We start from the raw sequence: 27,257 nt of genomic DNA, 5'->3' as shown, positions 1-27,257 counted from the left end.
CGCCGACCCGGGGGCTCGGCCGCCCGCTCCCGGCTCCGGCAGCGGCCGGGGATGCGCAGAGGAGCGCGGCGGCCGGGGGAGGGCCGGGCCGGAGGAATAAGGGCCCCCATCTTCTTCCCCGGTCCCACCCCCGGCCGCTTCCTCCGCAGCTCCCTCCCCTCGGCCTTCGCTTCCCCTCCGCTCCCCCTCTAAAATCATCATCCCCCCCGCTCCTTTCCCCATCTCCCGGTATTGATTTCCCCGCACGCAAATCCCAGCGCAGCGCGGCGAGCCCGGGCACCAGCGGCTCCTCCGCCCGCTCTCGCCGCTGCCGCCCGCCTCCCCGCCGGGACCGGGACCGGCTCTCCATGGAAGGGCAGCGGCGGCGGCCGGAGCGCCTGAAGTTTGCCCGGAGCGAGGTGCCGCGGGAGACGGAGCTGGGGAGGGCGCGGGGTGGGGGGGAGAAATGGGGAGGGGGGCGCTCAGCAGCCTGTCAAAGTTTTTAACTCCTTTTTACCCTCCCCCCTTGTACCCTCTCGGGACGCCCCGACGGGTCCCCCCACCCCCGGTACCACCCCCGGCCGGTGGAGCGCACCGGAGGGGGGTGCGTTTTAAATGCCAAGCCCCCCCTCCGGGGTGGGAGAGGCAGAGGGTGACGGTCCCCGGCGGTCTCCAGCCATGGGGGTGAGCTGGGGCGCGGTGCCCCCGGCTCTGCCAGGGCGCTGAGCCCCGGGGAGGGCGAACTGGGGAGGGGCGGGGAGGGGAAGGGGTCTGGGGAAGGTGGGGGGGGCTCCCCTCCCCCCCCCCCGCCTAGTCTTGCCTCCTCTCTCCCTCTCTCTGTCTCTCTCTCTCCCTCCCGATGTTTGATCCCGCCGCGGCACCCGCAGGGATGAGCGATGGCGGGGCCGAGCCTGGCAGGAGCCCCGTGCTGCTGGCCGAGCCCGCGGCCACCGGGAGGGCCCGGGAGAAGGCACCGACCCGGGCGGAGCTGGAGAGCGCTCTGCGCGGCGGAGGAGGCGGCGGTGGCGGCCGTGGTGGCTTCAAGGACATCCCGGGAACGTCGGCGGTCAGCCCCGGCTCCTCCAAGGAGTGCGCCCCGGACAGCGAGAGCCCGTCGGGAGCCGGCGAGGCGGACTATTGCCGCCGCATCCTGGTGCGAGGTACGGGCAGGGTCCCCGGGCACCGCTTTCCCTTTTCCCCACCGGGGCACTTCCCGGTTGCGCTCGCCCCCACCGGCCGGGTCCCCGCTCCTCGCCCCAGGGCCGGGTGGCAGCGGGATGAGGCGCGCTCCCCCCCGCCACCGGCACCGCTTGCAGCGCATCCCTGGCCGCTCCCGGGCTCTGGCCGCCTCTGGGCTCCGGCCTCTCAGCTCCGCCGCCGCGGCGGCTTCCCCCGGCTCCGCTCCGTGCAGCGAGCACCGGGCCCGGTCCCCGAGCCCGCTCCGCCGTGCGGCTCCCGGGAGCGGGGCCGGGAGCGCAGCCGGGCTCGCCGTGCGTGCCCGCCCCGGTTTGCGGCCGAGGGCCGAGCGGGGCTCCGGGGAAACAGCCGCGGGGCCACGGACCCCCACCGGCTGAGCCCCGCCGGGGGGACGCGCAGGCAGCGGGAGAGGGGTGAAAACATCAGCTTTGCTTTTAAAGCGTTGTCGCAGGAAAAAAGCGTCACGGAGCGGCGGCGACTTAAGGGCTTCTTTTTCCCTTTTTTTTTTTTTTTTTTTTTTTTCTTCCCCGTCTTTATAATATCCCTCTCTCGGTCGGGGATGGGGGGACGCGCGGGGTCGGCCCGGGCTCGGCGGGACCCGGAGCCGGCGCATCCCGCCCCGCCGCCCGCACTCAGCCCACGGCCGGCCCGGGGCTCGCCGGGACCAGCCTGGCTTGTGGCGAACCCCCAAAGTTTTGGGAAGCCTGGGCGGGGATGCGGCAGGCGAGCAGGTGCCGAGCGCTCCCCGGTTCCCGGGGCAGCGGTGCGGCTGCATCCCAGGGATGCTCAGTGTCCCCCGCCATCCTCCGCCGCTCCCCAGGCCGGAGCCCGGAGAAGCTCCGCGGCCGCTCGGTGAGCACGGCCGAGGCCGCCCGGCCTCTGCTCCAGCCCCAAACCCGAGCGGGGACCGGAGCCGCGGCCCCGGCTCTGCCGTGTGCTCCCTCCCTCGTTGCTGCCCGGGTGGCGGCGGGGCCTGAGCCGGGCACGGCTCGTTCGCCGTGAGCGGGGCCTGGCACAGCACGGCTCGGCTCGGCTCGGCCATCCCGGCCTGCCCGCGGGCTCGGGAGCGGTTGGCGGCCGGGTTGCAAACAGCCCAGCCGCCCATCGAAGCCTCTTTCCCGGCTGTCGCGATAGGTGCTTGTCGCCGACAGTCCGGCTGTCGCAGCCCGAGCCCTTCCCGGTCGCCCCGGGCACCTCGGCGGGGGTGCGGGCAGCGCTCGGGAGCCGGGCGCGGGGTCTCGCTCGGGGTGTCCCCGTGTCCTCGGTGGTCGCCGAGGCCGAGCCCGGCTGCCGCAGCCCCGGCCGAGGTCAGGCCGGGGTCAGGCCTGTCCTCTGCCCGGCCTCGGCCTTCCCGGGGCTGCCCCGACGGGCCCGGGGCGGGGAGCGGCCCGGGGGTCTGTCCCCAACCCCGGGCCAGGGTCCCCGCTTCTCCCGGCCCCGGGGACCATCGCCCGGGAGCGACCGGTCTCACCATCTTGCTGCAGCCGCCACGGCGCGGACAAAATGGTGGCGGGGAGAAATGCCGCAAATCAACGGGAACAGAGCCGAAATAAAGCGGGGGGACGCGGCGGGGACACCCGGGCTGCGGGGAGACCCCGGCTGCGGGGCCACGGACCCGGCGGCTTCCAGCCATCCCCCGGCCGGGGTCCTGCTCCCGGGGAAGGGGTTTCGGTGCCAAGCACCGGCCGGCGCTAGGGCAGAGCCTCCAGGTTGATTTTTCCCGCGAAGTGGGGTTTTACAAATTTTATCTTTATTTTTTAAAATATATTTTCAAATATTTTCAATTGCCGCCCGGTGAGCCGGCAGCGGGTGCCGCAGAGGGACCGCTGTCCCCCGCTTCGCCGGCCGCCCCCCACTCGTGTCCCCGCGCCCGGGTGGGTATTTCCAGCCGTGCTCCAGCATTTTTGGGTGCTCTCCGCAGCAGGGCACAGGGGGGTTGTGCCTCCCCGGGGGCAAGGGCCGCATGTCCCCCCGTCTTCCCCTTCCAGCCTCAGCCCCGCCGCTCGCCCGCGGTGGCTCTGGTGGGGACGGGGCTCTCGGGGCAGCCTCCCCCGGGGGCGGGAGCCGGTTGGGAAGCGGCGGGGTCCCCCCCTGCCCTGGGACGGCCGGGAGCGGAGCGGGGTTCCCCAGCCCGGTGCTCCCCCGGGGGCTCGGCCTGACTCAGGCCACTTACCGGTAGCGGGGACCGGGTGGGACGGAGCGTCCAGCCGCCGCGACGGGCCGGCTTTGCCCGCAGAGGTGGCGCCGGCTGCCCGGCCATCCCCGTCCCGTCGAGGCGGCCGCGCTGGCGGGTGCCCTTGGACGCGGGCACGGCCGGGGGGTGCAGCCCGGCGGCGGGTCGCTCCTTAGCGGGGATTAACGGGACAAAGACTCGCAGCGGCGGCCGGCCGGGCCGGGTCGGGCCCGCTGCAGCGGTGGGGCTTCGGCCCCAGGGACGGCTGGAACTGGTGGGGGAAGGCAGATCCCGGGGTGCTCACCCCCTCCTCCCGGTCACCTCCCAGGGGCTGTGCCTGGGGGGGGAAGGTGCGATGTGGGGAGCTATGGAGGGCCGCCGGTGCTGTTTGGGGTGCCCTGAGAAGGGCTGTGGGTTCATGTGCCCCGCAAATGTACCCCAAGAAATGCGTGTGCCACCATGGGCACAGCAGCGCCTGGCACGGGGAGGGACGTGTGTACGTGTTCGTGGCTGTCAGAGCGCGTGTGCACCCCAGAAATGTCGTGGCAGCCATGTCGGTGCGGAAACCCCGTATACACGGCTGTGCGTGGGGTGTCCCTGGGCGTGCGGGGGCATCTGCGTGTGCCGAGCTCTGCTGCGTGTGCTGTTGTGCAGGTTGTGTCTGCTGGGTGGTGTGTGGGCTGGAAAACCGCTGTTCACCAGCTCGGGGGGTCCGTACCCCAAGCTGCTGCCCACTCACCTTCCCTCCTGCTCCCCTTCCCTCCTGCTCCCCGGCCATGTCTGCCTGACCTGCCTTGTCCTATTTAGCTGCTAAAGCAGAGGAGAGATTGACCCCTTTGGCACCAGATAATTTTTGGGGTGTTTCAGTCCCAGACCTTGTCCTGGATGTGCTGCCATCAGGTGTAGCCCAGTCCCCATGATCAGAACCTGTCACCAAGGCCCCGCCGGGTGCTGGAAAACCCTTGGGCAGGACCTGGTGGGCGTTGGGAGTCTGGGATCCAGCAGTTGATGGGGGAAGCTCTTGGGAGGGGGTTCCTCAGGCAGGATGGTGTTGTGCCCTTCCTGGCACGGGGAGATGGCTTTGGGCCCCCCAAAACTCCCACGGACGGGCAGCGGGGCAGGTGTGTGCGTGCAATAGGGCTGGGGCGAGGGGCTTTACCTGAGCTGGCACCACGGGCTTTGCCCCTTTCCCATCCTTCGCGTGCCGTGCCCAGCCCGCTCCCCCCACCCCACGCCCCAGCTGCTGGGGGGAAATAACAATAAATAATACCCGCAATAATGCCGGCAGCACCGTGCGGAGCGGCCGGGGTGGAGGGGCAGATACTCGCAGCTGCGGCTGGAAAGCACGAGCGTCTCTGTTCACTGCTCCTCGCTGGCAGCCCTGGCTGTCATTGTGTCGGGGGGACCGCGGCGTGGGCACGGGCGTGCGGACGTGGTCTGGGCATCATCTCTGCGAATGCTCCTTCCCTCACAAAATGGTTCCCAGGCTGGCGTCCCCATCCCACCAGCGATACCCTACCAGAGATACCTCCAGCCCTGTTCCTTTCCCACAGCCCTGTGCCCACCCGTGGAATTTGGGGGTGCGGATCAGAGCCCAACAGACCCTCTCCCACCCTGGCTCCCCCCAGTGCCACTCACAGTGCCGGAACAGGCTGGTCCTGCCAGGACGGTGCCTTTGCCATGTGCTGTAACGTAGCGCTGGGAAACCAGCTTTGGGAATTGGGGTCCCTCTCCAGCTCTGTGCTTGCTCCCTGCTCCCCCTGTCCCCATGCTGGCTCCGCCATCCCCATGCCAGCTCCATCACCCCTTCCCAGGCTGCTCCTCGCTATTTTCCCCCTTCTTCCTTCAGCAGTTTTATTATCCTTTCATGCATAAATCAGCCAGAAAGGGAGAAAAAACTTACTCCAGCCAGGGCTGTGGGGAACCTCGGGTTCCTCCGGGCTGCGGGCTGCTTGCCCAGTGTGGCTTCCATGCCTGGTTTTTATTTAACTTCTGTGGCTGTTTTTTATTCAACTTCTATGGCTGGTTTGTACCAGGGAGCTCTGTGGCCAGGGCTCACCCAAACTGGGCTCCCCACCGGTGTTACTGGTGCTCCAGGCATCCCATGGTGTGGAAGGGGCTGTGCGGGGCAAATGTGGGAGCTAAACCCTCTGGATTTGGTTTCCCCACATCAAGCCGTGGGCAGTGATAGTCCCGGCTTTGTAAAATCTGCTGGCGTGAGCGGCTCGGGGCGTGCGGCGCTTCCCAAACTTGGCCTTGAATAGAGAACTGCCCCAAAGTAGGAGCCGCTGCTTTTCAAGAAAATGTTCCTGCAGTGAGAATAATTCTGGAAAGAAGGGAGTTGTAACAGTATTAAAATTTTTGCAGTATTCCCAAGGAAGGATAGAAACCAAAAATAAGATATATTTTTAATTAAAAATCTGTTTAATTTGAACTCTTCCTCGGTTTAGAACTGTTTTTGCTTCTGGCTTTCGGAATCTATTATTTCTGTGGTTAAGCGCTCTGTTTTTTGATTTCTATTTATCTCTTTAAAAAAAAATCCAATTTTTATGAAGACATGTTACCGTCTATAAACTTGCAGTGTTTGGGGACAAAGGGGCCAGCTGTGGGATGTCACCTCTTTTAGCCATGGCTTGTTATTCCTGCAATGAGCGCAGACACCTCCAGCAGCCCTGATGGTGCAGCCGGTGTTTAATTCAGCTTTTCCTCCCCCAGTAATGTCCATTTTGCACCGGTGCCCTCACCCCCTTCCCTCCCTGGCCCAGCTTTTTCCCACCTTGGAGCTGCTTTTCCTGACTGCCCTTCTCCCCGCAGATGCCAAAGGGACGATCCGGGAGATCGTGCTCCCCAAGGGGCTGGACCTGGACCGGCCCAAGCGCACCCGCACGTCCTTCACGGCGGAGCAGCTCTACCGCCTGGAGCTGGAGTTCCAGCGCTGCCAGTACGTGGTGGGCAGGGAGCGGACGGAGCTAGCGCGCCAGCTCAACCTCTCCGAGACGCAGGTAAGGCTCTTGGTGGCCCCTCCGTGATGGGGACATCCCTGTGACGCTGTGGCGTGGCCACGCGCAGCCCCTTGGGGACAAGTGTGACCCCCAGAAAGTGGGACTGGGGGTGGGTGAGAGTGGGCGCTGGGCTGAGCCCATGGTCCCAAGCCGAATGTGGGGGTGCTGGCCGGTGTTTTGGGGGGAGCCGGGGCTGTTGTGGCCCGGGGGAGCGTGCGCGGTGCTGTGGACAGTGGGTTTCCAGCCCCCCTTTCTCTGGAGCTGAAGGAGCTTTAGGGTTTATGTCAGGGTTTAGGGTTAGGTTTAGGTCAGGCTTAGGGTTAGAGGGGGTGAGTGGCACCCCTGAGTAGGGTCTGTAGGGACCCCCCGGCCGCTGCACTGCTCCCCCATGGGCAGCATCCCCTGGGAGGGGCCGGCAGAGCGGAAAAGAGCAGGAGAGGGGGGTGTCAGCAGGGACAGGGGGTGTCAGTGGGGACCCCAGGAGGGTGTCAGCAGGGACAGGGGGTGTCAGCAGGGACCCCAGGAGGGTGTCAGCGGGGACCCCAGGGGGTGTCAGTTGGGACCCCAGGAGGGTGTCAGCGGGGACCCCAGGGGGTGTCAGCGGGGACCCCAGGAGGGTGTCAGCAGGGACAGGGGGTGTCAGCAGGGACCCCAGGGGGTGTCAGCGGGGACCCCAGGGGGTGTCAGTGGGGACCCCAGGAGGGTGTCAGTGGGGACCCCAGGGGGTACCAGCGGGGACCCCAGGGGGTGTCAGCGGGGACCCCAGGAGGGTGTCAGTGGGGACCCCAGGGGGTGTCAGCGGGGACCCCAGGAGGGTGTCAGCGGGGACCCCAGGGGGTGTCAGCGGGGACCCCAGGAGGGTGTCAGCGGGGACCCCAGGAGGGTGTCAGTGGGGACCCCAGGGGGTGTCAGCGGGGACCCCAGGAGGATGTCAGCGGGGACCCCAGGAGGGTGTCAGTGGGGACCCAAGGTCCTGACAGCAGCTCCCACAGCACAGGGTGGGCTCAGGGGGTCAGGCATGGCCGTGGGTGCTGCCGGGATCGGGCTGTGTGCGAGCTGGATGGGTCCTGCACCCACTGCTCCCCCTCCCTGTGGTGGCAGCACCACTGGGGACTATCCCTGCGGACCCCAGGCTGTGACAAGGCCCAGGCACCTCTTCTCCATCCCCCCGCACATGTGTCTGTCCCAGCCGGAGCTTTGCCGTCGGGGAGGGATTTTTCCTGGTTGTCTCTGGCGAGGTTTGTACCGGCTGGGTGAGCGGAGGTGGGAGAGGTTACATGTTGGTTGGAAGCTGGTGTTGGTGTCTGCTGAGCAAAAAGTGCATCTGCTGGGGTTGCGATGGTCTCGGCTTGAAAATTTATGTGGAAATAGTAATAATAATAAAATTAATGAAGAGCGCCGTGCAAAACAGCACAGCTGGAAGCTGCAGAAATGACTCTGTTAGCCCAGTTTGCCCCTTCCCCAGCCATTTTGGGGGCAGCCACGTGGTTTTATCAATTCGGATAGGAGATAATTTCAATTTTTCCAAATGCCTTGCGGGACAAACCTGTCCCAGCTGTCAGCAGCCAGACTCCAGGCTCCCCCCTCGTGCCGAGGGCTCTGATTTTGGGGAGACCCTGTTGCTCCGTGGTGCTTCAGCAATCACTGTGTGGGAGAGCAGAGCTACAAAAACAGCAGCTCTTGTTCCTTTTGGTGGCAGAACGGGGCTTTTTCAGTAAGGAGCGGGTTTCTGTCTGTGGGACACGTTCACGGAGGCGCTGGCACGGCTGTGCCGCGGGTGGGAGCAAAGCACCCGGGGGGCTGCATGGGGTCCCCACCAAAGTCCTGGTCCCGGTGTCACCTCCACAGAGCCGGGAGGGACACGGGTGGGCTCGGCCGTGCCGTGGTGGGGAAGAGCTTTGGCACGGGCTGTGCCGAGAGGGTGCCGGCTGCCGCAGGGACCGTAGGGACCCATGTCCCCTTATTTACCGCCTGCCTGGTGCCTCGTCACTGCCTTAATCTCTCTGCGAGAAAATTCACACCCTGTAGGCCACGGCTGTCTCTTCTCCTCTTTTCTCCTCCTTCCCACATCCTCTTTTTCCCATCTCTCTCCTTCACCTCTGTCTTTTTTAATCCCTTCCTCTGCTTTTCACAGCATTTCCTTCCCTGCAGCGAGCTCCCGGTTGGACCTCCCCAGCTCCCCGCACCCCTCGGCCCCGCAGCCGCCGCCGTGCCTGGGGACAGCGGTGCCGGGCTCGTCCCACCTCCCTGCTCTCGTTCCTGGGGTGCAGGTCCCCTTGGGACATGGTTTCAGGCTCTCTGTACACTCCGGCATCACCTCCCGTCCCAGTTCCCTGATGTTCATGGCCGGGAGGTTTTCCCGGTCGTTGCAGGATTGGGGTGACCGCAGGGTTTTCCGACACCCCTTCAATCGGGAGGGTGTTGCACAGCGCCGTGCAGGGTGTTTTCTGCTGGGGATGTGGCCCAGAGATGGGACGAGTCGCCACCAGCCACCGTTGTCCCATGGGGCTCTGCCGTGTCCGTCAGCTCAGGGACAAACCCAACATTTGCAACAATCAGAGTGTTTTGGGTACTTCTGGGGATTTTCCTCCCAGCGCTATCCAGGAGCAGCTCCCAGGATTCAGGGCGGTTCACGGTATAATTGTTCCATTTAATATTTTGTTGTGGTTTCCCCAACCAGCAGCATCTCGTGGCTCTTTCTCGGTTGACATTTGCGTCGTGCTGGTGGTTGGGACACTGGGACGGATCCTTTCCGTCCCCTCATGGAATAATATCCTGGTTTCAGGATTAGAAAACCTCCCCCCACCAGCCGCCCCCCACTTTGCTCTCGGCCGGGACCCCTGGGTGCCACGGGACCCAGCACGGGGGGGATGAGCAGAGCGGGGGACACGGTGGAAGGGGCCACCGAGGAGGGGTTTTTGTGCCTGTGAATGTTTGGGGGGGGGAAATGATTCATCTGGGCTCCTCCGCAAGGAGCGAGTGGTGCAAACAGCGTGACGAGATAGGAAGAGACACGATGTCACCGTGGCTGGAGAGCTGCAGCCATGCGTCCCCGTAAGTGGGTCCGTGGATCAGGCTGCGCCCCTGAGAAATCCCGCCGGAGGAAAAAAAAAAAAAAAGCGCCTTTTTTAGCCTCTTATTTTACTTTCCTGGCATCTGATCTGGGTTTTTGGCAGTCGTAAAGACACATACCTGTTCTGCCGCGCTGGGAGCTGCCTGGGCTCTGGCCCAATGCCATTTGTGCTTTTTCTAATTGACCACTGGGTATGGTTAGTCTTAAGTGAGTTTAATTAGCCCTGTAGAATATTTTCATTAACTTGTCAGGCAGTGGCCTGGAGATGTGGCCGTACCCGCTGCCGCATCCCAGGTGAGCTCCATGTCCCTGTGCTGGGCTTCCCCTGCGCGGCACGTCCCAAGGCTTTGGGGGAAAAGTGCCCCTTTTTGGTGTCATGAAGGGATAGAAAATGGGCTGTGAGGCAGAAGGACCCCGGGGGGACAGCCGAGGGAGGATAATTCCCACAAATCCCGCGACGGGAGGAGATGCGGGATGGGCTGGCCGAGGGGATTTGCTTTCTGGGTCAGGAGTTCAATGCCAGGCTCAGGTTCAAGTGACCCGGGGTCTTTGCCAGCTCTTCTCGCCCTCATTAGAGCGGGGACAGAGAGGTGACACGGTGGACAAGGGCTCCTTGGAGGGCCGGGCACCCAGGAGGTCAGGACAGGGCTGGTTGTTTCAGATCATAGAATCATAGAATCATTTTGGTTGGAAAAGCCCCTCAGGATCATGGAGTCCAACCACAACCCAGCCCTGGCACTGCCCCCTGTCCTGAGAACCTCATGTCCGTCTGTCCAACCCCTCCAGGGATGCTGACTCCAGCGCTGCCCTGGGCAGCCTGTTCCAATGCCCCACAGCCCTTTGGGGAAGAAATTGTTCCCCAGATCCAACCTCAACCTCCCCTGGCGCAACTTGAGGCCGTTTCCTCTGGTCCTGGCGCTTGTTCCTGGGGTGCAGAGCCCGACCCCCCTGGCTCCAAGCTCCTTTCAGGCAGGTCAGAGATCAGAAGGTCTCCCCTCAGCTCCTGTTCTCCAGCTGAACCCCCAGCTCCCTCAGCCGCTCCCATCACACTTGTGCTCCAGCCCCTTCCCCAGCTCCGTTCCCTTCTCTCAGCTCACTAAAAAGAGCTTTTTTCCAACAAACCTTTGTTGGAAATTGCTTTTCCAGACCGTGCAGAAAATCTAGATCTCATAGCCAAGTAGTTTCTTTTCTGAGGAGGCATCCACCCACCTGCCCCTCTTTCTGCCCGTCCATCCATCTGTGCATCCATCCATCCATCTGTGTGTCCATCCATCCATCCATCCATCCATCCATCCATCCACCCATGTGTCCATCCACCCATGTGTCCATCCATCCATCGATGTGTCCATCCACCCATGTGTCCATCCACCCATGTGTCCATCCATCCATCGATGTGTCCATCCATCCATGTGTCCATCCATGTGTCCATCCATGCATCCATCATGCTTTGCTGTGCACAGGAAAACAGTCTCTAAAACCTTCTGTGGTCCCTGTTGCCTCCACGCTGCTGCTTTGGAGCCATCGCCGGTTTGTGCCGTGGGTGATCCCCTTCCCATCTCCCGTGGGTGGCTGCCCAGCGGGGAATGTTTTCTCCCTTCTGCTCGGGGAAGCTGCAGGTCCACATGCTCGGTGTCCCATCGGGGTCCCCTATCCTCATGCAGCCCAGTTTGAGGGGTGCTGCTCCCAACTGGGTGCTCCTGTCCATCCCCTGGGCCACTTCTGGTGGAGCTTTAACTTTAACCTGGTTGGTTCCTGCTGAACCAACCTGGCAGAATTAGGTTTTCCTGGGGCAGTGCTGGGTCTGGTCCATCTCTTCAAGGGACCTGGGGAGCTCCAGGGGACATGGGGACAGCAGGACATGGGGACAGGCAGGCAGCTGGGGAAGGGCATCATGTCCAGCCGTGGTAGCTTGCTCCTGCTGCTCAAAACTCGGGTGGCAGCGAGGGACCTACCGCTACATTCAGGGCTTTCCCACGTCATCCCACGTGATCCTGTATTTCATGACCCCCAGATTGGAGCCAGATGCTGAAGGTATCCATAGAATAGTTAGAACCGTGGAACAGTTTGGACTGGAAGGGACCTTCAAAGGTCACCCTCGGCCTGGAAGGTTGGGGGGTCCCAGGCCCCGTGGCAGGAGGCGGCCAACTGGAGATGCCCAAGGTGACCTTGGAAGAAACCGAGCATCTCTGGTGGCTTCTGGGTCCCCTTCCCACATGCCACCCCGTGTCAGAACACACTTATGGAGTAAACCTGCTCACGTGGACAAGCTAATCCTGTCCCCTCCCCGCGGCGGGGGCACGTGGTGGGGTTTACCCGGCGGCCGGGGGGGCCCCGGGCTGGTGGCAATAAATCTGTGTTAGAACCAGGTACCGCCCGGCGGCAGGAGCAGGCTGGCACGGCCCGGCCCCGGCCCCTCGCCTGCCCCCAAAATTCACTTCTTTGGGGCACCTCGACAGTTCCCCAGGCTCAATCTGGCACTAGGGCAAAATGGCGACTGTAAGTAAGCGTGAAATAATTAATGGAGATTTTTCTCATGAAGCATTTTCAATGAAAAACAGCCCTGCAGTGAAAAACAGTTTCGGAATTTGCAATTGAATATTTCAGTTCTAACCCTGATGAGAAGGCCGGGTGTTTCCAGAGCGATCTCCGGGGCTGGCTCCGCACACTCCCAGGGGATGTCGTTTCCTAAAAATGGCAGTTTCTGGTGGAAATTGGTTTTGGTGATGGTTTTGATGATGGTTTTGGTGACAGTTTTGGAAAAGTGTGTCGAAAATGGGAGGAAACACCACGTCTGTGTGGATACTTTCTGCTGTATCCCGGAGCTGTGGGAGGGATGTGACCATGGGGACACCACTGTCCCCCCACCGCCCAAACCAGGTGCCAATGGCTCTGCCGGAGGTGACACCACCTGGGTGCTGGGGCTGTGTGGAGAACGTCCCTGCTGGGGATGTCCCATGGCAGCATTTCTGGCACCCCAACAAATGGGGGGATCATCCGTCAGCCGTTGCCGGCGGCTCCCAGCAGACAGGGGTTTGTCTCTGCCCGATTTTGGGGTGCTGGAGGGTGCTCCCTCCGGGACATCTGGCTCTGGAGCCACCAGGCTGGACGGTGGAGGACACATCACCCCACCAGCCCCAGCTCCTTCGTCTCCTTTCTGTTGGCGAAGGGAGGTTCCCTTGCTGTGAAGCAGCGAATATCGTGAATTTTGGAGCGAAGGCAGGCGGAGGGCGTGCTGCTGGCTGGGGTTTTGGGCCAGCGGTGGGGCCGGGGGCTGCCTGGGGACGGGCTCCTGGCCCAGGGCACAGTCCCAGCGGGTTGGGGACACCTCGTCTGTCCCCAGGGTGCTGCCTGGGCTGGACGGATGTCCCCGAGGGTGTCTGTGCTGGGCTGTGGCACAGGATTTGGGGCAGGTGGCCCAGCCGGGGTGGCCCCAGGCGCTGTCGGGGTGCGGAGGGGCTGGAGGAGACCCCAAGGGTTGAGTCCATCCCCCTCAGCACCGTCTCCTCGTTCCTGCCATGGCCGGGAAAAGCCAGATGGGTCACGCAGCCGCCATCGCGCCGTTACGAAACCCCCGGCCGAGGCAGCTTTGGGCAGCGAGCCCGCCGGCTTACACAACGCCGGGGCCCGGGCCTGCGCCGAGCCCCCGCCTGCCCCGGCCTCGGGGGCTCCACGAGCCCATGGGATGGCGGGAGGAGGAGGAGGAGGAGGATGAAGGCTGTCAGGGTGCCGTGGGGAGGTGGCGGAGCGGCCGCTCGGCTCCCACCGTCCCCCGTGCCGCGGCGGGTGTTCGCCGATGGCGGCGGGGAGCTAATCCTGGCGAGGAAAATGGCCTCGGCCGGCGGCTATGAATAGTCCGGCATGGCCGGCATGCCGGGGGCGCGCGTGGCGTGGGACGTGTGGCAGTGTGGGATGTGTGACAGTGCGGGACGTGTGACGGCACCGGGGTCAGCCCCGGGGCATGGCTGCCAAATCATAACCGCCATCAAAACCCAGTATCGTACCCCCCGGCCCTGCCCGGGTGGGTGCTGGGGGCCAGGGCTCCTGCCTGGCGGCGCCCATGGGTGTCCCAGGGGACAGCGGGGACCCTCCCGGCCAGCGATGTCGAGGCGCTTGGGCGTCTTGGGGGGCTGTGGGGGACACTGGTGTGATGGAGCGTGTGTGCTGGTGCAGTCAGGGTGTAACGAGCAGACGTGCCGTGCCAGCTCGGGCTGGGCAGAGATGGGGGTTTCGGGCTCCCCGGGGCAAACCGCGATTGCTCAGGAGCGCCATCCCAGCGCTGCTCAGCCGTGAGCCGGCAAAACACTTTGGGTGGGTGCCAGGTGATATAAAAAATTAGCCAAGGAGAGGGAGGTCAGCGCCCGGTCCCCAGCTGGCCAGCGCGGCCGTGTCCTGCCATGGAGGGGAGGGCAGCGCGTGGGGACGGAGGAGCCGAGCAGGGGCGCAGCCGGGCGGTTACGGGACCGAAACCCCCGGCCGGACCCCTGGGTCACCCAACGTCGTGGCGCGATGGGCTGTCCATCCGCGGGGAGCTCGGCCTGCCGGTGACGGGGCTCCGATGGGATTAACCGCCTGGAAATAATTTGTTTTGTGGCCGGAGGTGTCGGAGGGCAGCGACCGGAGCGGCTGCGGCCACTGCCGGGCAGGGCAGCCGCCGGGGAAGGGGCTGGGGGGGCAGAAGCCCAGGCTGAGGCACATCCCAAGTTCGTGGGGACCAAACCCCCGGTGAGCTCGGTCCCGGTGCCACCGCGGTGCCGATCACCATGGAGAAACCAGGAGTGGAGCTGGCTGTCCCTGCCGTGCTGAGCTGGGGCCACGGGCTGTGGCAGCGGTGACGCCGTGTCCCCACCACCCTGTTTATTCCCTTCCCCGCAGCACCGGGGGGGTCGGCAGGTCCCTGTTCGGGGGGACGTGACCCCGTGCGGATGCTGAGGGGTGGGGGGTCTCTTTGAGCACATGCGTGTGCACAGAACCTGCAACATTTGCAACTCGGGATATGGTTTCAAACGCTCGGCACAGGACAGGGAGCGCAGGCAGAGGTCTGGAGAAGAGGGAGGGGGCGGTTCAGTGTCTGTGTGTCCGTCCTGCCGCTTGGACAGACGGACGGACGGCGCCTTTGCAGAACACGCCTGCAGCGGCGTTCCGAGCCGTCGGGATGCTCGGTGACATTTGGAGTCGGTGTCCCTTTGCGAGGTGACACTGAAGCTCTCCGGCTTTCCTCCCAGGCGGGTAGCGGTGACGATGCTCTGCGGTGTGTGGGGAGGGATGGGGGCTGCAGGGTGGGGGCGCCGGGGGGGTCCTGGGGGACGGATCCTTCCTCGGTGGAGGGAATTTCCACCGGCAGAGAAAACCCCAGCAGGTGGAGAAATCTGTGGGTATGTCTCTGTGACCCTCAGCAGCTCATTCGGTTGCATAGGAGGCACTGGCGGGGGTGCGTGTGTGCATTGAAAATAAAATAAAGCAATATAAACCAAGAAAATGAAATAAAAATAATAGAATAGATTAAATATTAAAATAATAGAATATATAAAACAAAATATAAATATATAAAAATAATAGAATAGGAACAGAACAAACTAAAAGTGAAATAAAAAAATTAAAAAATAAAATAAAATAAAATAAAATAGAATAAAATAGAATAGAATAGAATAAAATAAAATAAAATAAAATAAAATAAAATAAAATAAAATAAAATAAAATAAAATAAAATAAAATAAAATAAAATAAAATAAAACTCTAGCTGCCCGAGTCAGAGAGACACAGGACCCGAGGTGGCGCAGCCAGGGGCTGCGGGGACCGTCCGAGGGTCCGTGGTTTCTGAGCCGGCCGCTGGCCCTGTGGACGCTCTCCCTGCAGGAAAAGGTGCTCGGGAGCGGAGGGAATTGCAATATCACTTTCCCAGTGGCGATCAGCGCTGTTTCTGCACTTGCTCCTCTCCTTGGAGAGCTTGTTAGGTGTTAGGGCATCATTAGCTTTGGTGCTTTCGTGCAGGCAGCGGGGATGGACCAGGGGAGAGCTTTTTTGGGGAAAAACAGAAAAATATATATATTTATATAATAACATATACATTTATAACATATATATACAATATATAAAAATATATTCAACCTTCATGTCCTGGTCGGGAGCTGCCAGCCCCCCTGCCATGCTTCTCCCGACAGTTTGGGATTTGTTTGTTGGGAGGTTTTTTTGCCCTTTACTCCCTGTACACAGGAACGTGATGGGAGTCACGTAGCCTGCGATAGATGAACTTGCCGCCCGCGGTCCCCGGGGGGTCGAGCCCGTTCCTGTGCTGCCGGGTGACAGAAGGGGACAGGGGGACAGGGCGAGAGGTTCCGAAGGGCCATGGGGAAAGTGATTTGGGACAGACACTGGCTGGTTTTCACACCACACACTGGGAAGCATCTCCTGAGATGACTAGGCAGCAAATTTCAACCTTCCAAACTGCTTTTTCGCCCAGTATGCACTTGAGGCTTCATACTCTTGGTCATTGCTGGTTGGACACCACATCCAGCCTCTCCAAGGACTGACTTTGCTCCAAGGAGGAGGGAGCTGCTTCTTCTGATGTGATGAAACGTCTTCTCCAACTAAAATGATTCTGTGGTTCTGTGAAAAGAGTGATGATGGAAAGAAAATTTTGCATAGGGGATGGGAAAACGGAATCTGGGAGCTGCGGCCATGGGTGGGTTGGTGAGATGTTGGTGGCATTTCATTGTATGCTGAGAATTGTTGTCATGAGTCCTGAAGGTTTTGGGTGACTCTGCCGGTCTGGACAGACCTGTCAGGGCACTGGGGTTGTCTCCTTCCCTTTCTGCTGGTTGTTATAGCAGGTCATGCCTTGGTAACACCCATAGGTCTTAGGGGAGCTGGGGACCCTCCATGCTCCTGTAGCACCCATAGGTTCTAGAGGAGGTGGGGACCCACCATGCTACAGCCCCCCTGTCCCTCCCTGATGGGCGCACACGTGACTGGTGGCTCCTCTGGTGGATAGATCTGAGATCTCTGCCCTGAATTTTTTATGGAAACATCCAGCCCAGGACAGAGCAGATTTTCCTGCCTGATTTTCACGCTGCAGGACCTGGAGAAGTCATCTGCTTCTGAGCTCCAATGGACTTGAGAGGCAGATGGTCCTGTCTGATCAGCTCGTAGGACTTTTCGCCTTAGTCTAGTTCACCCAGATCGTTTCTCGCATTGAAACTTCTCACACTCAATGTGGTGGTGAGCGTGCTCCTGCCCCAGGAACATTCCTCCATGAGCCGTTCTCCATGTAGAATCACAGAATGTTTGGGTTGGAGGGACCTTCCCAGCTCCCCCAGTGCCCCCCCTGCCACGAGCAGGGACATCTGCACCAGCTCAGGTTGCTCAGAGCCCCGTCCAGCCTGGCCTGGGATGTCTCCAGGGATGGTTCAGCCACCACCTCTCTGGCCAACCTGGGCCAGGCTCTCACCGCCCCCAGGGACAACAATTCCTTCCTCGTGTCCAGCCTGAATCTCCTTCCTTTACTTTAAAACCATCACCCCTTGTCCTATCGCAACAGGCTGTGCTCAAAAGTCTGTCCCCATCTTTCTTATCCTGAGATCCAAACACGTCGATTTACAAATCTGCAGATCGTGCTTCTCCTCATACCTTCTGCATCATGCTGTTTCTCGCACGCTGTCTCTCCTTGGGCTTTCAGAGTCATCTCCTCCATACGACTCGTCTCCTCCCTGTCCCCGGAGAGTCACTGTCCTTTGCTGCTGAATGCATGTCCTCTTATGTCCTGCTCTTCAGTCACATCCACATCCATGTCGTTGACTATTTGGCTGCATCCAGGCTTGACCTGATGAGTCTGTCACACACGGTCCCAGGTCCCACAGCCCCCAGCACGGGACTGGTGGCCACCGGGAACCGTGGGCTCCTCCTGGGACTTCCCCAGGGCAGAGTGGGGCTTCTCCTGCCACCCTTGTCCTCCCCAGCCAGCTGTCCTGGCTGTCCCCAGAGTGACACAGCTGGGAATCGCAGAATCATAGAGTCATCAAATGTCCTGGGTTGGAAGGGACCCACAAGGATCATCGAGTCCAACTCCTATAACTCCATCATATGTGTCTGTAGCTGCTCAGCCTTTTCCCAGCCCGTAATTCCACGGGATGTCCTTCTCCCAAGGATAAAGCGGGATGCCAGCTAGTCCGATACCAAAAATATTATTTGAAGAGCCATCCTTCTTTTCCGAGCAGAGCCAGCCCGTCCGGGTCGCACCCTCATTTAACAACACCCACGGACACCCGTCGCCAACCTCCTGCCGGACAGTCGTGCCCCAGCGGTGCTGGGTGGAGCTCCCAACTCCTCAGGCGGGTCCCAAGGGACAAACACCCTTCTGTACACAAGTCTTGCAAACAAAAGCCAAGTGAAATAATTAATAACTTGGTCCCCGAAGAAAAGCTGCATTCCAAAATATGTCCGAGCGAGTCGTCACACCCGTTTTGCACTAAAGCTCAGACACAGACTGTCAAGAAGGGCTGGAAGTTACTCACCAAGCTTACAAAGATGAATGCCAGAGAACCTCAAGGACATTCTGATATATTTTAAATGCTATAAAAGAATACAGGCAAAACTCTGTCCTAAGATTCAAGAACTTTTTAAAAAATTCCTGAATTTTACAAATACAGAAGGCCTAAAGCTTAGACACAGAGTGTCAAGGAGGGCTGGAAATTACTCCTCGAGCTTACAGAGGTTAATCCCAGAAAATTTCAGAGACATTTTGATATATTTTCATATTGATCACCATGTCACAGGCACGCAGCAGTTCACCCAGTAGCTTGGAGGAAGAAGAAAGCTGCTCTTTTAGAGAAGGAAATGAAGCCAATCTCATCAACCTTGGCAAAGCACTCGCTGTGGTGGCGGGTGGGGAGTTGTGATGGAAACCAGAGGAAAAGCCAACTCGAGAACTTGGAGCATGGAGGAGAAACCGTGCCCGAGGGGAGATGGTGAAGGTTGTAGCATGGAGGGTGTTGGTCTCTTCTCTCAAGGAACAAGCGCCAGGACCAGAGGAAACGGCCTCAAGTTGCACCAGGGGAGGTTGAGGTTGGATCTGGGGAACAATTTCTTCCCCCAAGGGCTGTGGGGCATTGGAACAGGCTGCCCAGGGCAGTGGTGGAGTCACCATCCCTGGAGGGGTTGGACAGATGGACATGAGGTTCTCAGGACATGGGGCAGTGCCAGGGCTGGGTTATGGTTGGACTCGAAGATCTTGAGGGTCTCTTCCAACTAAAATGATTTTATGATTCTATGATATTGCTGAAAGACGAAGGATCGAGGCTGGAGGGAAATTACTCATGGACTTGTCAAGGACTGCGTCTGGCTGAGCTTATTTACATCTCCAGTGTATGGAACTCAGGGCTTGATTGTAATGGGGGATGAAAAGGACATGGATCTCCTAATTAATGACAAGCTGTAGATGAACTTTAGCCATGACGGCAAACGTCATCCTGCTCATCTGATTTGTCACCGGTGCGGACGGGGAAAAGCTCATGTCAGTCTATGAGACGTGAGGGAACCGTATTTGGCAGAGCACGTCCAGCCTGGGCCGCGGTGGTTGGGGCAATGGGCGCAGAGAGAGACCGTGAGGCGGGTCAGTGATGGGAGAACCTCCTGCAAGGGGATCAGACACAGCAGGACAGCAGGGAGGGCTACAGAAAGCTTCTGTCTGTACCAGTAAATGGAGACGCCACCGTTGCTGGTGGCATCAGGGAGCAGAGGGTGTCCAGGTGCTGGGATGATGTCCCAGCAGGAGCGCTGGGAAGGAGGAGCCCAACGGCTCCTCTTCCCCCAAGGACCGTATTTCTGCCTTTCCCCAGCCGAACCCCGCGTCAGGAGGTGTGAGACCAGTGTCACCTCAACCCTTTCTCCCTCTTGTCCTTTAGCGTTTCCCCTTGTGTCCCCAGTGGTGTGCAATGGGGTGTCAGCACCAGGAATTCATGCACATCAATATCCACTTCAGTTTTTATTGATCTATTTATTGGATTTGTCCATCTCTTTTGCTATTAATTGTTGGTATTCAGTTGGTCACAACTGATGTCCCTGGAAAGTTCCTCCGCAGCTGCCCATGAGCTCCCAGGAGAAGCAGGAACACAGACCCAACATGGAACAAAAGCCAGAACATCCAGGAAAAATGAGGTCCCACAGGAATCGAACAGACTCTGCAGACCCCGACAAGGGCCCTTGGTTTTTACCGACCTGTGGTTGTTCTTCACAACCTGGAGAAGACAACCAGAACGTGAGAGCTGACTTCAGGGTACACCAGGGCTGAGGAGCTTCTCTCTAATGGTTTGACTCTGTGATCTTAAGGGTGTCTTCCAACCAAAATGATTCTATGATTCTACTGGTGGCCGGTGGTGGAGGAGAAACCAATAGTCAGGATGTCAAGCGGTCCTGTCCTTGCCATGTCTTTCCAACCACCAGCATCTTTGGACTAGATGATCTCCAGAGGTCCCTTCCAACCCCAACCATTCTGTGGTCTTTGGGAGCGCTCACCACCAGGAGGTAACCAGATCATCGCCTTAAATCATTGAATGTCCTGAGTTGGAAGGAACTCAAAAGGGTCATGGAGTCCAACTCCTATCCTTGCACAGGACAACCCCACAGTTCACACCATGTGTGCGAGGGTGTTGGCCAATCGCGTCTTGAATATTATCAGGCTTGGGGCCATTCTCCTGCATTTTTTTTGAGTCTCTTCCTCAACTCTCTTGCATTTTGACTTCCCAGGCACCATGCGGCAGGGACTGACACACTCTGTGTTGCCCCAAACCTCTTCCCTTGCTCGGGCTTCCAAGCTGGTGACCACACCTGATGCCTTCAGGTCCTGTTGTTAGGAGAACCCCTGACTGCCCGGAGCCGTTCCTGTTCCCTCACCGGCTGAGATGCAGGATAGTGAGAGCCTGGCCCAGGTGGTGGCTGAATCATCCCTGGAGACATCCCAGGCCAGGCTGGACGGGGCTCTGAGCAACCTGAGCTGGTGCAGATGTCCCTGCTCATGGCAGGGGGGGCACTGGGGGAGCTGGGGAGGTCCCTCCAACCCAAACCGTTCTCTGTCCTGCAGCCTCCTCCTGCTGCGTTAGGAGCTGTGATTGAGTGCTTTGCAATGCCAAGAGCTCTGCAGGGGCCGTCTGTGCCTCAGTTTCCCTTTGCACTGAAATTATTTTGCAGCTGGGGAGGGTGTCTGAGACCCACCAGCATCTCCAGGTACCCGGAGGTGATGCCATCAAACCGGGAGGGTGCAGACACCAGGGAGAGGGGGTGGGAAGAGCTGGTGGTGGGTTCCCAACCCCGGAGCATCGACAGCGGGTTGAGATGGACACTGCGCTGAAAGAACAGGGTTTGGGCTGGGTTTGGGTCAGGGTTAGGATTAGGGTTAGATGGGTGCTGGGCTGAAAGAAGCAAGGTTTGCGTTGGGTTATGGTTAGCATTAGTGCTAGGATTAGGGTTAGATGGATACTGGGCTGAAGGAAGCAGAGTTTATGTTGGATTAGGATTAGGGCTATGGTTAGAGAGATGCCGGCCTGAAGGAAGCAGGATTTGGGTTGGGTTGGTTTTAGGGTTAGGTTTAGGATTACAGTTAGGGTCAGATGGACACTGGTCTGAAGGAAGCAGGCTTTGGGTTGGGCTAGGACTAGGATTAGTGTTAGAATTAGGATTAGGGTTAGACAGATGCCAGGTTGAAAGAAGAAGGGTTTGTCTTGGGTTAGGATTAATATTAAGGTTAGGGTTAGGATTAGGGTTAGACAGATACCGGGCTGAGGAAAGCGGGTTTGGGTTAGGATTAGGGTCAGATGGCCACCAGGCTGAAGGGCCTGTGCTCCTGAGCACTTCACACCCGTCCCCGAGGACATAACCGTGCTGATGGGGTTTTTTTGGAGGTTGTGTGCTTCCAGCATTGGCTGCGAGAGGGATGCTCAGAGCACTGGCGTGTGTGTTTCTCTCTGGAGTCCCACCAGACCTTCGTTAAGAGGTGGATAATGACGTGGGATTGTGGGGTGTCCCCTTCGGACCCCCGTGTGTGGGGGGGCTCTGCGCTCCCCAGAATTTGGCAGCTCAAAGAGGTTCCCACCAGAAAAGCTGGGGGACGTGGGACCATGGGACAACCCAGCCCTGCCCAAACCCATCCCGCTCGCCATGGAGGGACCGACGGGGACACTGAGGAGGGGACATCATCCCTGGGCTGTGATGTGGGCTCAGTCCTGGTGACAACGAGGCATCCAGGGTGCAGCGACAAGGCAGGGAACGTCCTCGAGAGCTTCCCCGCAGGTGGGGGGTCAGACAGGGGCTGGTGGTGGCCCGTGGTCCCAGGAGGTTTCAGCTGTGGGACATGAGCTCATCCCTGTGGTCCTGGTGTCCCCTTGTCACCTGGGAGCTCGTCCCCGAGCATCCCCAGCTTTGCCCAGACGTTGGCTCTGCTGTGATGTCCCCAACACCTCCTCCATCCCCACGCCCCATCGGCTCTGCACTGTGGGTCTGTTTTACCGGGGGATGCGCGGGGAATGTGTCACGGAGCACCTGTCCTGCCTTGGGGACTTCCCGGTGACTCAGGTGAGTCCGAGACCCGCTGGCTCTGGAGCAGACAGGGACGAAGCCTGTGCCAATGCGCTGGGATTTATTCCTGGACAGTGTTCAACTCGTCCCCACCCCATCCGCCACGCTCTAATCTGAGTGTCTTCCCATCCATCTCTTTCCCTCACCTCCGTCTCCGTCTGTCTGTCTGTCTCTCACGCCTCTCTCTGTCTGACTCTCTGCCTCTGCTACCCCTCTGCTCTGCCAGGGAGGGATGGAAACGGGGGCTGCGGTTGGGGGTGCAGGGGCAGCCACAGGGGGACGGGAGCCGCGGGTTGGGGACTGGGGACCACGTCCCAGCTGGGTGAATTGGGTGCAGTTTTGGGGCTGGGGGTCCCACGGGGCCCCAGCTCCTCACTGTGGGCATGTCCCCAGCTGGGTTTGGGCACAGGAACGGGTCTGTGCCCAGAGGTCCAGGGCCACCAGGAGCCACCCTGTCCCCTGACTGTAGCAAGGCCAGGGACCCCCCACCCTGCCCCTTGTCTTGGCCTGGCCAGGGCGGGGTTGGAGGTGGGGACACAAACTTGGGTTTGTTGACCGTCACAGAGAACCCAGCATGTCCCCTAGCTCAGTGTCCCCAGGAGCACAGGGCAGAGCAGTGACAGGGTGGCTCAGCCCCAGGCTCCCGAATCTGGGGTCCTGCCTTGGGCTCCCATTCCAGGGTCCTACCCCAGGATCCCATCCCTGGGTTCCCATCCTTGGAATCCCACCCCCAGGCTTTTGTCCCTGGGATCTCATCCCTGGAATCCTGTCTCCAGAATCCCATTCCTGGGTTCTCATCCCTGGAGTCCCATCCCCAGGATCCCATCCCTGGAATCCCATCCCCAGGTTCCCATCCCCAGGATCTCATCCTTGGAGTCCCATCCCCAGGATCCCATCCCCGGGTTCCCATCCCCAGGATCCCATCCGCAGGATCTCATCCCTGGAGTCCCATCCCCAGGATCCCATCCTTGGAATCCCATCCCCGGGTTCCCATCCCCAGGATCTCATTCCTGGAGTCCCATCCCCAGGATCCCATCCCCAGGATCTCATCCCTGGAGTCCCATCCCCAGGATCCCGTCCCCGGGCTCTGGTCCCGCTCCCTCCCGATACCTGCAGGAATTCGCCATTTCCCTGGCAGCGTGGTGGGGGATGGATCTCGCTTGGGCGTTTATTTTAATACGTCTCTCTCTCTCCTGTCTCTCACTCTCTCCTGGCTCTCGCCTCTCTTTCCCTGCCCGCCCTGTGCTCTTGCCATCCGTGCCTTTCTGTCCCCCCACCCCGTGCCCCTGCTCCCCACCCAGGTCAAGGTCTGGTTCCAGAACCGGCGCACCAAGCAGAAGAAGGACCAGAGCAGGGACTCTGAGAAACGTTCCACCGCCACCTCCGAGTCCTTCGCCACCTGCAACATCCTCCGGCTGCTGGAGCAAGGCCGGCTCCTCTCCGTCCCGGCCCCCCCCAGCCTCCTGTCCCCCACATCCAACCCCATCGCCAGCCCCACGGGACACGGCTCCGGCTTGGCCACCCCGGGAACCACCTCCCCGGGGCTGGCTGGGGGGAGCAGCCCCCCAGCACCGGGAGCCTTCAGCCTGCAGGTCCCTTCTCTCGCTTCCTCCTCCTCGTCCTCCTCGCCCCGGCTGCCGGCCCCCCCGCTGTGTTTTGGGGGGCCGCTCCTGGGCAGCCTACACGACCTCCCGGGCACCTACGGACTGGGCACTTCTGCTTTTGAGCCTTACACGCGGCTGGAAAGGAAAGACAATTCTCTACCCAGCAAGAAGCCGAGCCCTTAAATCGAAATAAGTGTCAAAAGGTCTCCCCCCACCCAGCCTCACCTTCCATCCCCTGCACCCCCACGCACCCCACACCCCGCACCGGGGTTGGATTTGGCAAGTGGGATGTGGAAGATGATTTACCGTCCGCCTGGGTGTGGGTGCAAGTGTGTACGCCTGGTCACCCACCCTGATACCCCAATGTGGCCATGGTGACACCCCGATACAGCTGTGGATGACGCCTTGATATGGCCACGGATGACACCCCAATACAGCCATGGATGACACCCCTATACAGCTGTGGATGACACCCCAATATGGCCATGGTGACAACCTGATATGGCCGTGGATGACACCTTGATATGGCTGTGATGACACCCTGATACAGCTGTGATGACACCTCAGTACAGACCTGGATGACACCCCAATACAGACCTGGATGACACCTTGATATGGCCATCGTGACACCCTTATACATCCCTGGGTGACACCCCGATACAGCCATGATGACACCCCACAACTCCCAGCCCCAGGTCACACCTGGGGGGGGTCCCTGGGTGTCCCATGTCACCAACGCTGTCCCGTCTCTTGCCATCACCGCGGGATCTTCCAGGGCCATGTCCCCGCCAGGTATCGCCGTTCAGGGCCTGGCAGACGATGCCGTGGTCTTGCTGGGAGAGGAGCAGCTCTGGAGGGGATGTCCCTCTGTCACCCCAGGGCTCGTGGTGTTGGTGTCACCACCGAAGCCCTGGGAAGCAGGAGGGTACCCCAAAAGGGAGAGCGCAGGGCAGCACTGGGGTCTGTCTCTGCCCAGCCCTGGTGTCCTTGGGGAAGTGTCATGCCTCAGTTTCCCCACCTGCGAAGGGCTTTGTGTTCTGACGGAGCTTGTCTCAGAGCATCCCGGTGGCCGTGGGGTCCGGGTCTCCTCTGCTGAGGGGACGGGGAGGTCTGGGGGAACCCATGGTGCTGGTGATGTCCCCAGCCCCCCGTACCAGTGGTCCCTGCACTCAGGAGCCATCCCCGGGCTCCTCCTGCAGAACCAAACCACTCTCCCACACCCCAATTTGGTGCTGTCCCCCCTGGCAAGCCCCCGGGGACACTGGAGGAGCCTCTGACCTCCCACCCCAGCACCCTGGTCCCCAAGGGTGACAATGGCTTCCTGGGGGACAGGATTCAGCCGCGGGTGTGTGGTGCTTCTCGGGCAGGGCATAGCATGGGGACAGTGTCAGGGAGACTGGCGGGTGGCAAAAACAAGAGGGACATTGCATGAGGTGGCTCTTGGGGAAAGGGACAGCGTGGTCCCCCCGGTATCTGCTGAGGGGGGGCTGCGCTGGGCAGAGTTGGGCCCTTCTGTGGTGTGAGTGTCACCTTAGCAGGATGCTCTGGTGGCATCGCTGTGGCAGGGTACCCTGTGGTGGCATCACTTTGGCAGGATGCCCTGATGGCATCGACTTGGCAGGATGCTCTGGTGGCATCACCATAGCAGGGTACCCTGTGGTGACATCGCCTTAGCAGGATGATTGTGGCACCACCTTGGCAGGACGCTGGTGGCATCACCATGGCAGGACACCCTGTGGTGGCATCACCATAGCATGATGCTCTGTGGTGGCATCACCGTGGCAGGACGCTGGTGGCACAGCCCTGGCAGGCCACCCTGCAGCGACATCACTGTGGCAGGGTTGGGGTGATGCCCTGAGCCCCCTCCCAGCACCAAGGAGCTACCATGGGGCTCACTCCCCCAAACGCCCCCAAACCGAGGGGCTCCTGCGTCCTCCTGCTGCCCTTTAATGTGTCATAACGATAATTAGCACCGAGCAACCCCCTGCGGGGGTCACAGCCGCTGGCCCGCATGCTCCCAGGATTTTTGCAGGGAAATATTTAAAATAAATGATTTTATGAAAAGGTTTGGGTGATTTTTTATTTTACCTTGAAATCAAGCGTTTCTATGAAATAGTATTTATTGATCACCTCACATCTGGAGCACTTTACGGGAGCGAGCCCTCAGGTCTGGCGTTGCTCTGCGGAGCGCGGGACGGGTCGGCACTCCCACGGCTGCAGGTGGGGAAACTGAGGCAGGACACGGGGCTGGCCTGGGGCTGCAGAGAGCAGGGACGGGTTTTGGTGACGGTGACGAGCTCCCCTCTCCCGGCCCGGCTCAGACCACTCTGGCTGCCAACACCTCTCCTGAAACGTGGGATTTGCCGGATCCTCCTGCTGCCCTGGGCTGCCCAGACCCCGACACCCCCATGACGTGTTTGACTGAGATTTTGGGATTTTGACAGGACAAAGACCTTCTCCCTTCCCCTCGATCACTTAATTTATATTTATATCGCCGTTCTTCATCCTTCCCTGGTCTGCAAACGTGGTATTGAAAGGCAGCGAGCGGAGGCGAGCGCAGCGGGGATGCTGTTCCCCCCCAGCTCCACCGAGATGGGGGTCCTGTCTGGAAACCTCCCCTGGGACTGGTTTTGCTTTGGTTTTCCCTCTTTGCCCCAGGAGCAGCTGAATCACGGGAATTTCCCGAGGTCACCGGACCCCAGTTCCTCCCAACTTGGGCTCACTGGGAGGAACCTTGGCCCAGTTTGATGGAGAAGTGAGACCCTCACCCCTTCCCAGGCGGAGGAGCTTTGGGGGCATTTCAGAGAAAACAAGGTCTAGTTTTATTTTTGAAGGAGCCCCCAAAGCTTGGGATTTTCGAGGGGTCCCTGGTGTGTTTTCCCAGCCCGGGGCATCCTCGTGGGTCTCCTGCATCCTCCTCCCATTGCTCAGCAGCCGGAGGGGAGAGGTGGAAATGGAGGCAGGGAGGTCCATGGGCTGCCCTTTCTGCAAATTTAAACCAAAATACTGTGTTCACAAAGACCCCAAATGTGACCCAAAGCTGCTGCTTCTCCAGAGTCTCTTCTCCCAAAGCAAACAGCCTCAGTGAGGCTGTCCCAGGGGGTTTGGAAGGTCCTGCGGGGAGGTCAGCTCACCCCCCTGCTCCGCTCGCCTCCAGCAGCTCCTCCTGACTTGTACAATTGGAAAAAAAAGAAAAAAAAGTACTGGATGTAAAACTTTAACAAATACTGTGGTTTCTAATGGTTAATAAAAGTTATGTCCTGCCTCCTGCCTCCTCCATCGCCTTCGGCAGCTATGGCTGAGCCGCTCCCGACCACAGCTCTGCTGGTACCAGTAACCTTGTGTGGGTGGCTTTGCGGGGGGGATTTTGAAGCACATTGTCGCCTGCTCTCCCTGAGCTCTGTGCTCTGTCAGAGCCCCCCAAGCATGTGCACGCAGAGATACCTCCAGTACAGCCCCAGCAGCACCCCGCACCCCATCTGGCACTCACCCGTCCCCAGCAGGCACAGGGCCTGTCCCCAATGCTGTGTGACCAACTGCCACCCCCGACATGACCCCCCAACCCCAGCCCTGCAGGGTGTGGGGGATGCAGACCCCTGTACCCATAACCCCATTGTACCCCAAACTATCCCCACCCTCCCCTGTCCCTAACCACAGAATCACAGAAT

General features: G+C 60.2%; 1 protein-coding gene across 3 annotated transcripts; it reads left to right on the top strand.

Annotated features, from left to right (window-relative positions):
* Positions 1–27: 27 nt before the first annotated feature.
* On the top strand, positions 28–26,814 carry VAX2 (ventral anterior homeobox 2). 3 transcript variants are annotated; one of them, XM_065633903.1, is made up of 4 exons: positions 28–398; positions 867–1,139; positions 6,164–6,290; positions 23,287–26,814. In XM_065633903.1, the coding sequence occupies exons 2-4, from the start codon at positions 869–871 to the stop codon at positions 23,780–23,782; spliced, it is 894 nt and encodes a 297-aa protein (XP_065489975.1). In that variant the 5' UTR covers positions 28–398; positions 867–868; the 3' UTR covers positions 23,783–26,814. The 3 variants fall into 3 exon arrangements, with proteins under 3 accessions (XP_065489975.1, XP_065489974.1, XP_065489973.1); XM_065633902.1 differs by having other exon boundaries at positions 6,164–6,351; XM_065633901.1 differs by lacking the exon at positions 28–398 and having other exon boundaries at positions 839–1,139; positions 6,164–6,351.
* Positions 26,815–27,257: the final 443 nt, after the last annotated feature.

This window comes from Caloenas nicobarica, chromosome 4 (assembly GCF_036013445.1).
Source record: "Caloenas nicobarica isolate bCalNic1 chromosome 4, bCalNic1.hap1, whole genome shotgun sequence".
Classification (NCBI taxonomy): Eukaryota; Metazoa; Chordata; class Aves; order Columbiformes; family Columbidae; genus Caloenas; species Caloenas nicobarica.
The sequence above is the reverse complement of the archived record's forward strand: the minus strand, read 5'-3'. Positions and strand labels throughout refer to the sequence as shown.